Genomic DNA, 11,492 nt, shown 5'->3' with positions numbered 1-11,492 from the left:
ATATATATATATATATATATATATATATCACAACGTTTGCTTCTGCAGCGCGAACGCGAGAGCATCGATTTGTTTAGTTATTTCCACAAAAAGTTTATACTCTTCTTGTACAGGAGCGATATCAGCCTTCAGTCTCAAAGGCATGCCGTGCTCCTGTTTGAACCGGAGGTGATAAGCCGCTAGTTTATCTCCTAGCAAGCGGCGTTCTCGCTGCAGTTGGTGCAGCTGCAGAGCCATTTCCTCTCTTCGCCGCTGCAGCAGCTGTTGCCTCTCAAAGGCGGTAGGCTTCCCAATGGGTTTGTTCGTTTGCTTCTCCTTAGCCCTCGCCGGCGACCGGGGGGCCCCCACAGATGTTCCCACACGATGTGAAGCCTTGGGGCTGAGGGCGTCTAGAGAACGAGCGTTGGGGTGTCTCGTTAGACGCTTCAAGATACCTGCAGTTGGGGAGGCCGCTGCAGGGGGAGAGTTGCTGTCGGCGGTGCTGCGTCTTGTGCTGCTTGCAGCACTGGAGACTTCTGGGAGCGACGCAGATGCTGCTGAGACACTCTCTGCTGCTGTAGTAGTAGCAGCAGCAGCAGCAGGAGGTGCGTTGCTTTCCGCTGCCGCCAGATGCTGCTCTAGCCTCTGCTTTATCCGCTGGTAGTGCATGTACACCGGCCTGAGGGGCTCCTTGTCTTGTTTCAGTGGCTGGCGACCAAAGTGAGCAGCAAAAGCTGTATTGTAGCCTCTCAGCTCTTGTTTCAGTTGTTTCTTTATCTGCTGCAAGTCCTCATGAGGAGGCTTGGGAACAGCAACAGGTGGAGCAGAAGAAGAGGAAGCGTCTCCAAGTCCGAGGGGACCCACGCTGCTACTGCTGCTGCTGAAATTGTCTTGCTCTCTCCCCTTCCCCCTGAACGCCTTCAGGCGCTGCTGACAGCCGCGTAGCCACTCAGCAGCAAACGCATGCACCGCAGCCTCTGCGCCGCCGCTGGTGCTGCTGCTGCTGCAGCGCGCAGCAGCCACCGCTGCAGCAGCAGCCGCACTTTCAGTTGCCACAACGTCACCTTTGTCCGCCTGAACACCGCAAACAACAACGCACAACAAAATTAATACATGCCCACGTATATGTGTATATACGTGCTTCTATACAGGCATGAATACGTATTTTTAGGACGTGAATATTGTAGCACTTATATATTAAATGTATATATATACGCATGTGGGAAGCATATCAATTTAGGGCCGATGCCATGCCTGCAAGCCTCCAGTCGCTTGCTGCTGCTGTTGCTGCGGGTACGCCTGCTCCTGCTGTCGCTGCTGCTTCTGGGTGGGTGGTGACGTGGCCTTAGCGCTGTGGCTGAGCCTGCAGCTGCTGTATTGGGGCCCTCCTGCTGAGAAGCCCCTGGCAGCAGCAGAGGCCGCTCTGCTAGGCGGCCCTCCCCCTCCAGCCTTCCCTCTGCTGCTGCTGCTGCTGCTGCTACTGTTGCTGCGCGTTGCTGCTGCAGTCTCTCCTCTCCGCCTCCCGACAGCCTGCCGCTTCTGAGGGGGCCCCTCAGCGCGCGCTACGGGGCCCCCAACAACTTGAAGTGCCGCCACTCCTGGGGCAGGTGCTGCAGCCAAGACGAGAGATGCCCCTCGGGAGGTCCCCTGTAGGGGGCCCTGCTGGTCAGGCCGTCGCTTTACTCCTTTATCCTTGTTGAGTTTTGCTGCTGCAAGCCTTGGGTGCTTCAGCACTTGAGCGGCCAGCTGCAGCTGGGGGCCTCCGTGCTGCTCCTGAGCCTCAGGCGGCGCAGCAGCAGCAGATGCTGCAGCAGAGACCGCATCCTCGATTGATGGCGCTGCGCTCTCGAGGAGTTTCGCTGCTGCCTTCTCTTCGCTGCCTGAGGCGCACTGAGGCCCCTCTAACACTTCTTGCTGCACTGGGCTCCCAAAGGAGAGGAGCGCGCGACGCGGCAGGCCATGCTGCGTTGTTGCTGCTGCTGCCGTTTGGGGAGTGCACACACCAGCTTGGGCCTCAGGAAGACAGCAGAAGCTCGTGTCGCTGCTGGCCTGCACAGAACAGCCTGCCGGTGGGGGTCCCTGGGGAAGGGCCCCCGCGGGACCCCCGCGGAGAGCAGCGTTGCTCTGGAGGCCTCTGCGGCTGGAGTTTAAGCTGCTGTAAGGGTAAGGGGAGAAGATGAGTGCCGCATCGTCTGTACTGGCTGCAACCCTTCCTTCTTGGGCGTCTCCTGATTCCTCTAGGAAGAGCTGCGCAGGAATGGGTGCTGCTGCTTCGAACGACTTCAGTTGCAGCAGCTGCTGCAGGAAGGTCAAGCCAGGAGCTCCCCCCAGCTCTTCTTTGCATGCAGGATGCAAGGAAGCTGTGTGTATCAGCGGCTGTTGCTGGTGCTGCTGCTGATGCTGCGGCTGAGACCAACACCAGCGCTGCACCGTTTCTTTGAGGCCCACCGCGACCTGCAGCTGCTCCACCATCGCGCTGCAGCGAAAGAAGGAAGGACTGAAGATGCTTAAAGACAAATGCCCAACAATAAAGTTTAGTTAATTCAATTCATTACATTAAATTAATACTCCTCCGGGAGCAGGCAAACGCCACGTGATGCTGCGCTGCGGCGCTACCGCCGCAGCGCAGCCGACGGCGTGGCTGGGAAGGCGAAGAAAAGAGCCTCCAAAAAACCCGAGAAATACAAATTAAGAAATAATTAAACAAATATATCCTTTTAAGTTTTCAACAACTGTTTGATGCAAAACATTAAAAGGTATTTGAAGCAACGGCAACGATCCGGGGCTGGCTGACGAGGCCATAGAACACGCCGCCGCATCAGATATATTTCAGATAAATGTTGCAACTTCTGCCGCTCTTTAAATTTTTTAGTCGTTTAAATTAGCTCATTTTTGTTATCTTTATCGGTTTTGCCTGAGTTAAGATGTTTGGAGGGGGATGGGCGATCAGTCAGCGCTGAGAGCCTTAGCTGCTGCTAGTGCTGCTGCAGGTATTATAATTGTTGAGTAGAGTTCTCTTGCTAGAAGAAGACCAGAAAAACGCACTAAGCGTTCTTCATAAAATACTCAGAGGGTCCTCTGTCGAACCAGTTAAGAATGCTTTCTTTAGGTGGTGAGGAATGCTCTCTATGCAGTTCTGTTGCCCTCTGCATGCAGTTATATCATTCTTTTTACGCACTGAAAAAGCTCTAACTGGTATATACTCGCTGTAAACAGGAACAGGAGGGTTTCTGCTGCAGTGATCGCACGTACTAACCTTGTATGTAGCTGTACACACACCCTAAAGATTTGCGCTTAAAAATGAACCCACAATATTACAATAATAAGAAGAGGAACACGTGGGCCTCTCTGATATGCGTAGTTTGCAGCGGGGTCTCCCCGAAGTTGGTGTTGTCTGCATTTGTGCTTGTGTGCACGCTGAAGGCCATGGAATCGTTTAATAACAATTCTCTACAGTGCTCATGCATGCAGCAAAGGGTCTTATCATGCTTGCTTGTAGGGTTTCTGGCTTGTAGTAGAAGTTGGAGCAGGGTCTGCTGCAACTTAGGAGACAGAATATCTCTTTTTTGTCTCCTATCCTTACCAGGCAGGCCCTTGTTCTGTTGTATGTGCCGGGTACGCGTACAGACTAGGGGAGGGACGGGGAAATACCCGTAAAAATCAAAATCATACTAATATTCTTTACAATTATATATATTATATATATAACATATGTATATATATGTATAGTATATAATTGCACCATCTTTATTCTACTGAGCTTTTTTTAGCTTAGGACAAAAACTTTTCGGAGGCCGATGGCTCTCCTTACAAGGCCCGTGGGTGTTCTTCTTGCCTGCAAGGAGAAGAGGCAGTAGAGGTATATTCTGTCTCCTGGGTTGAACAGCTGTAGGTATTTTAGTTAAGCGCCTCCTTGGCTGTCGACGCACCCAGGTGGAAGCAAATATAAAACGAACTCCAGAGAGAACAGGATGCAAACTACACAATGCAGAGAGGCACCCATTCCTCTCATAATCTAAGGCACTATATGCCTTTAAGGAGTACCCGCTAATCTCTTTACAGAAGCCCTCTCCCACCGAGAAGGATATAAAGTGTACATACTCCCCAAGGGAGTCCCTACTTTATCAGGTGTATGTATAGCATCGGGTATACGTAGAGCTACTATGTAACTTGCTTTGGCTTGTTATTTATTGATTTTACTGATAATGCTTTTTCTGAATATAATTATTCTGGAGATAATGGCGGCTTTAATAATAATTAAACTCATATTAATACATTCATTAATAATCTCCCCCCTGAGGCTGAGCTGCCGTTGTCTCTCCTGGCGCTCTGTGTGGGGGGGCCGCAAGGCCTGAGTTTGTCTTTTAGGGGAAACACCTAAACCTGCACACACACTGTCTCTCGTCTCCGGTTGCTGCAGCACCTGCTGCTGCTGCTGCACTTTTCCTTAATGCCTAAGCCCCGCATGCAAACAGATAAAATAACCCACCAGCCCCCATTAAATGCATGTACTGACACCGGAACCGAAGACACCTCTGGAGCGCTCAGTAATGAAAAGCCATACAAAGACAGACACACGGAACGATTTAGACATTATGCATGCGCTGCGAAGCCCCAATCTCTCCTTCAACACCACCATCTCTGATGACCCCCCACATCTTAGAATAAATGATAATACTTGTACTATAGAGGCTATCGAGTTATAGCATTTACAGGCGTTTACTATACTAACTGCGCCATATATAATATCCTTTATTGTTTAGTTTACGCCGTGTTATATCATTAACAACTATTTGTTACACTTATTACGTTTGATTGCACCATTTTTAACTCAGCCTCTACCAGATGCTTCAATTATAGAGGAACAGCTTCCTTAGAAATTCATAAGGCAGTGCCAATCGAAACATATCCTATTGTTGCTTCTGGGTGTTGGTCCTAGAACAATGCCTGACAGCCTTGAAGGTGTTGTGCAGCTGTAATATAAGACGTAAACCGTAGTAAAACAATATCTAATCTCCACAGAGGTGTTGTGTATTCAACAACAAAGGCATATATCTTCTCCAGTTACACAGGAGACTGACTACTGACAAAGAAGAACTTCCATGAAATTCCCTTTCTGGATCAATTTATATCTGAATTATTATATCACATATTATTATTTGTAACTTAGACCTTTAAGCTCTCGCTATTCTGTTTGCATTAAGGCAGCTGTATGCTGTTCGGTGGCAGTTGGCTCCCCCCACCTCTCGGCTTGTAGAGGGCTTTGCATTGCCAATAATGGTGAACATGCTTATAAAATAATAATCAATAAGCGATATGGGCCCGGATAATTCCAGTAAAAGGACAAATACCGAGCCGACTTTAAGGTTTCGGCTCCGGAACTACACCGCAGAAGGTCCTGCTGACTGCAGCAGAACGAACACCACCTCTGTGGGTGCAGAGGGGCGAGGCTGTAAACCCTAGGTTGCTCCTCCTCTTTTTGCTTTTTTTTTCTGGTTCTAATGCAACAAAAACGAATAAAAATGGCTTTGAAATGAAATTTTAACAACATTTTCACGCGGAGAACACCGCTCAGACGACAGCTGCCGGAGCGACCCCACGCCGCCCAGCCGATGTAGGGTGCTTGTAATAGGCGCTGCAGGTCCTGCAAGCAGGAATTGCAGCATACATAGTGCGGGCCTTATTAATGTAGTTTTCCTCCCTTGTTTTAATGGAGTTAAATACATGAATAATGCATTGCGCATTCCAATAAAATAAATAAGCAGCGAGAGAGATTCTCATTTCAACGGTTAATACCGCTCCTTGTACACGGCCAGCCAATGTCGACTCCCGTCCTTGGAGGAAGAAACACAGGAGATCTACACAAAATTTGTTTAGGGGATCTTTGCTAGTCTCTTTACAACTAAATAAAGCAAATAAACTAGGAGACAAAGGATCAGCTCTTTTGCTGGTGGTGCATGCACGCATTTCTGCAGCAAACCACAAGAACAGGCTCTGGGCGCTGCCGCGCTGCAGCCGCCGGGAGCAGCAGCGGGGATCGGTTGCCGTGGATTTGTATTCTGCTGATATCTTTGATGCCCTTTAAGGCATAAAAACCCTCTTATTTCGTTTATTAATACATATAAAAAGGGCTGAAGGGATGCGAGAGGCTCTGGGAGCCCAGGCCCCAGTGCTGCTCCGCGCTGCAACATGAGGGCCGCCTCCTCTTCTTCCCTTACTCGCTGCAGCAGCTGCATCATCTCAGGCCTGCTTTCCCCAGCTGCCTCTTCTTCTTTTAAATCCGCTGGCTGCGCCTAAGAAGGCCCGCGGCAGCTGAAGGGGGAGGGCTTTTGGGGTGTAGTAGGCCTGAGGGTTTAGGGTTTAGGTTCTGGCAAGACGCTTTAGGGTTGGTAGTTGGGTCTGGAGTGGTTTAAAGCCCCTCAGGGGACTCAGCAGAGCCGGTGGTGGCTGCAGCTTCTTCACTTGCCACTTGGCTCGTGCGCTGCAGCAGCTTCTGCAGCCGCTGCAGCAGGGAAGACGCAGAGGACCGGCATTGGTGTGTGTGTATTTTAGAGAGGAGGAGCTGGGATCGTTGTTGCATATCGATCCCGTTTCTAGAAGTAGCAGAAGGCCTGTTTGCTTGTATTTAAATCCGTCTAACAAATGGAGAGTACAGGGCGCTGTGGAGGTGGGGGTGTACTTCGGTGTTTGCTCCTGCCGCTGCTGCCGCTTTTGCTGCTGGGAGGATGGGGCTTTCCTCGTGTTGCATGCAGCGCTGTAAGCAGCGTAGAAGTCTCTGGGGGATTTGGCTTCCAGGATGAGCTGCGAGCAGCGAGTTCTGCTGCAGCTTCAGGGGTTGGCTGGAGTGGTGATGAACATGGGGGTGCGCGTGCAGCCCCATCTCGGCGCCCCAAGCCAGCAGGGATGGCAGCTACACGAAGAGGAGGTAGAGGGGGAGTAGGAGCTACCAGACGACCTAAGACTAGAGCCGGCGTTACTTTGAGGCCCACTAGGAAGACCATGAATAGAGGGAGAGGAATGTTTGGAGAAGCAACAGATGCTGCATCACTGCAGAGAACTACGAGAAAAATGCTGGAGTCTTATAGAAGGAGTACAAGGGCCGTTCAGGCTCAGCAGCGCTCTGGGAAGCACTCTGCATTGTTGCTGCTTGTTGCTGTTGCTGTTGTGCTAGCGGTTTCTGTTGTTTTAGCTGAGCGCAAGGCAGCAGCAGCAGAGTATGCTCGCGAAGTAGACGAAAACAATATGATGTCGGATACAGAGAAAGCATCAATGAACCAGGATCTTTCTTCTGCTGCTGCCCAAGCAGCAATGGCAAGACGTGAAATAGAGCTGCTGCAGGAGCGGGAGACGGCGGCGAGGGAAGCACTGAAGGTAATCAAAGAGCGAAGGGAAACAGCTTCATCGAGAGCAACGCAAGCGCTGCTAGCTGCGCATGCAGATACTGATGAATCCGTGAGAAGAGCTAAGGAAAGGATCGAGCAGGCTACTGCAGCAAGAAATGCAGCAAAGCAAGACCTAGAAGCGGTGCTGGCGCTCGACGGCGTCACTCCAGAGACAGCTGGGGACTTCTTAACAAGGGTGTCTACGGAGCTACAGCGATGGCAGCAAGAAGACGACCAAGTATCTACATCTATTGCTGATGTCACAGCAGCAATGCAGTGCGGGCCGGAGGAGGAGCTGCGGAAGCGTGCAGTAGAACTGGAAACCTTGGAGCAGGAGTTGTGTGCATTGAGAGAAGAAGTGAAGGGGCTGGAGGAAGAGGCATCAGAAGAACGAGCAAAAGGTGTAGAAGGGTCTGAGCTAGATAAAGAGATCTCTGCGCTGCTGGAGGAGCGATCCAAGTCATTAGAACAGTTGCTACAAAGCAGAAAAACGACAGATAGCTTGAAAACAGAGGAGGAGGAGCTACGGAGACAGATTAAAAAGGTAGAAGAAGCAACAGAGATGGATGAAGCCAAGCTTGTAGTGCTCGGGAAACAGCCTAAGACATGGACAGCTGTTGATACGTCGCGGATGTTTAGAGAAGAGGTTGATCTGCTGGAGGCGCAACAGACCCTGCAGCTGCTAGAAGCGCAGCAGCAGCTTCTCACAGAAGAGTTCAAGGATATAGATATTTCTAAAGAAGAGGCTCAGGTGAAGAAGGCTGAAGAGGAGCTCAACAACTGCACTAGCACAGACCCCACTGTACGTAAGGCCCTCAAAGACGCCTTAGATAAGGCGCGAACGAAGTTGCAGGAAGAAAACATGAAGGCTTCCAAGATATTTACTCTGAAGGCTACTATAGACAGCGAGGTCCGGGCTGCACAGAAGCAAGTAGAGCGCTGCAAGCAAGCTATTGCAGCATTAAAAGAAACACTGCCAGATCGGCTGCGCTTCCCTGCTGCATTTGGGTTGGCGACATTAATGGATATCACTAAGGAGATGGACCGTCTGCATGTATTACTGTTTGAAATCCAAGAAGAAGGCTACGACTTCTCTACTCGCGCCTTTAAGAATAAGCCAAAGGGTGCAAGTTCCCGGCAGTTCTGGAAGACCCATGTAGATCCCGCAGGGAAGAAATACCGTGCTGGAGTAGAGAAGCTGATGAAAGAAAATTCATCGATGCATGTAGCTGAAACACAGGCAACATATCAGCTTACGAGGCAGCGGCTTACGCATAATATGATGGCGTTGCCAGTCGCTGAGCTGATAGAAGCTCTTCAGAGCGGTATAACTGGAGGGGTGGGGGCGCAGCTAGCAGAAGATCTTTGGCAAAATTTTGTATCTCTTGTGGCGGAGACAGAAACTAAATTGGGCCTCACAAAAGAATTGCTGGACGAGCTAGAGACAGAGGCAGAAGTCTTAAGGCTAGAAGGCTGGGATGAAAAGAGACCTGGTGCACACATTTTTAGTGCCACAGGAATAACTGTTGTTCGTTCAAGGCTTACTGTATACGAAAAAGTTTTATCGGAGCTGCGGCAACACACGAAAGAAGATATGGATGAAGTTGCAGACGAAATGCTGCAGCGTGCTGCGTGGGGGGCCCTGACGCGGAGAGCAAGGTATGGTAATGATATCTTTGTTCAGGGGATGCTATATCAAGCTGCAGGAGATGCTCTAGATAAAGAAGAAGAAACACTCCAAAAAATCCGAGAGAAAAACCTTGCTACAGAAAGACAATATGCGCCTACACTCAGCAGCCCCCAGCGACGCCCCCAGCAGACTCCAGCAGCAACTCCAGAGAAACGAGAACCGGCGCACGAAGATACTGCTGCTGCCGGTGCTGCAGCAGCAACAGAAGCAGCAGAGAGCCAGCAGCAAGAAGATGTAATTACTCCACCTGATGAAGTACAGGGACAGGAAACAGAAGAAGAGGAGACACTGCCTCCAACGCCAGCTCCGCTGCCGGCACAGGAGACACAAACAACAACAGCAAAACCTCCAGCAACACAAACAACAACAGCAAAACCACCAACAACAGAAACAGCAGCAGCAAAACCACCAGCAACACAAGCAACAGCAGCAGCACAAGAAGAAAAAGAAGATAAGAAAAAGGAAGAAGAAGAAGAAGAAGAAGAGGAAGAAGAAGAAGAAGAAGAAGAAGAAGAAGAAGAAGAAGAAGAAGAAGAAGAAGAAGAAGAAGAAGAGGAAGATGAAGATGAAGATGAAGATAGTGATGAAGAGAGTGATGATGGCTTGCTCTGGCTAGCGGGAGAAGTTGTAGATGAATTTCCTGAGGCCTTTGATGTTAGGGATCTGGGAGACCTCGTAGGCTTTACCTACAAGGATGTGCTGACCCTGCGGCCGCGGGGTGTAAAACGAAGCGGCAGTGCAGAGGGCGATGCATCATTACCGCGAGACCAGCAAACACCACCGTAAGCAGGTGCAGCAGGTGCAGCAGCAGCAGCAGCAGCAGCTACTGCTGCTGCTACTGTTGCTACCCTCGCTCCAGACACGAACGATTTTCGAAAGACGTTGTCTACGCCCAGTTAGCCATCTAGGCTGCTTGGCGGGTAGTTACCTAGCTGGCTAGCTAGGCTGCTGGCTGGGCAGATAGCTAGATGGCTAGATAGACAGCCAGCCAGGCAGGTAGCCTAGCTAGCTGCCTGGCTAGCCCTTAAGACATGAGCTACGCGCCCACCGTCAGCTGAGCGCGCCTGCTGTTTGGTTCATTTTTGCCGCATCCGCGTCCCCCCCTCTACAAATTGCTAGCTGCCTAGCTAGCTGGCTAGCTAGCTGGCTAACTAGTTGCTTGGCTGGATGCCAAACTGGCCGCCCAGGCTAGCTGGCTAGCTAGCTGTTTAACCTGCTGCCTAGCCAGGCGCGTAGCTAGCTGCCTAGCTAGCTAGCTAGCTGTCTATCCGTGTAGCTAGCCGCGCACCCAGCTGGGGCCAGAAGAGCGCAGCTCCCCATTTGCCGCTTTTCTAACAGCACGAGGGACGGGTTCTTTGTCGCTGAGGTGTATGACGAGCAAGTGCCGCGTAAGCAAACAAACAGGTTTCTCTTGGAGCCCAGACGACATGCATACAGCCGGTGCTGTCTGCATGCGTTTAAACAACAACGAAGGAGAGGCAGCTGCAGCGCATCTGCTTTTCCGCGTCTTTGGATGCGTGCTGCTGCCAACGGTGCTGCTGCGGCTGCAGCAGCTGCTGCATTTGTTGCTCCGGTTGCTGCTCCCGCTGCCGCTCCGGCAGCTGCTACAGCCGCTGCATCAGCTGCTGCAGCAGCAGCTGCTACAGCAGCTACTGCAGCTCCTGCTGCAGATCTCCGCTGTGCATGCCGATGCGCTGCAGCTGAGGAGGCCGCGGAGCCCGTGGCAACTCCTTTTGGGGTTTAATCAAACAGTAGAGCGGCACATAGCTGCCACGAACTTGGCGTTGAAGTTACTGAACAGAGGAGTGCATCCAGCATGCAGCATGCGGCTTTGGGGCTGCCTGCATGCGCAGCAGAGGCCGCTCCTCTCGTGGCCTCAGCACCAACAGCAAACCTTCGCACTTGGAGTGTATGCATGCGGCAAGGCGGCTGGGTAGCTGCTCCTACACATACAGACAGACACATATTGACCTCTTGCTAGCAACAGCTAGCCACACTACCCATAGCTAGTCACAGCCAGCCACAGCTAGCCAAAGCTAGCTATAGATAGCCACAGATAACCATACCTAGCCATAGCTAGCCACAGCATGCCTCAGCCAGCCGTAGCCAGCCACAGCTAGCCATGCGAATGCCTGCACTCTCGTGCTGCTCTGAGGGCCGACCCCATCCGCATTTTCTTCTTCATTAAAACCTCTAGCTGCTTCAGTTTCCTACAGCTCGCCGTTGTCTTGTTAAGTTGTTTGCTGTCTCCTCGTTGGGTTTGATGGGGCAGCCAGGAGAGAGAAGACAGGCAAAAAGTGTATAGAGGGCCTTCTCAAAGGCGGCAGCCAAGCAGCAGAGTTGAAAGTGCTGCAGCAGCAGCGTCTCAAACAGCTGCAGCAGCAACACTACTCGGCTCTTTATATATATATATATATATATGTATATATATATGTATATAT

At 51.0% G+C, this 11,492-nt stretch overlaps 2 protein-coding genes across 2 annotated transcripts; one reads left to right on the top strand and one right to left on the bottom strand.

The window, feature by feature from the left end:
* Positions 1–27: 27 nt before the first annotated feature.
* Positions 28–2,451, bottom strand: EAH_00025850 (hypothetical protein, conserved; the record flags this gene model as incomplete). Its single annotated transcript, XM_013396584.1, has 2 exons — positions 28–1,053; positions 1,507–2,451. 2 exons carry the CDS (start codon positions 2,449–2,451, stop codon positions 28–30), a joined length of 1,971 nt encoding a protein of 656 aa, XP_013252038.1.
* Positions 2,452–6,621: 4,170 nt separating this feature from the next.
* On the top strand, positions 6,622–9,837 carry EAH_00025840 (hypothetical protein, conserved; the record flags this gene model as incomplete). Its single annotated transcript, XM_013396583.1, has 1 exon — positions 6,622–9,837. One exon carries the CDS (start codon positions 6,622–6,624, stop codon positions 9,835–9,837), a length of 3,216 nt encoding a protein of 1,071 aa, XP_013252037.1.
* Between the last annotated feature and the right edge of the window lie 1,655 nt (positions 9,838–11,492).

Source organism: Eimeria acervulina, genomic scaffold, assembly GCF_000499425.1.
Source record: "Eimeria acervulina Houghton genomic scaffold, Eah_scaff213, whole genome shotgun sequence".
Taxonomy (NCBI): domain Eukaryota; phylum Apicomplexa; class Conoidasida; order Eucoccidiorida; family Eimeriidae; genus Eimeria; species Eimeria acervulina.
The sequence above is the reverse complement of the archived record's forward strand: the minus strand, read 5'-3'. Positions and strand labels throughout refer to the sequence as shown.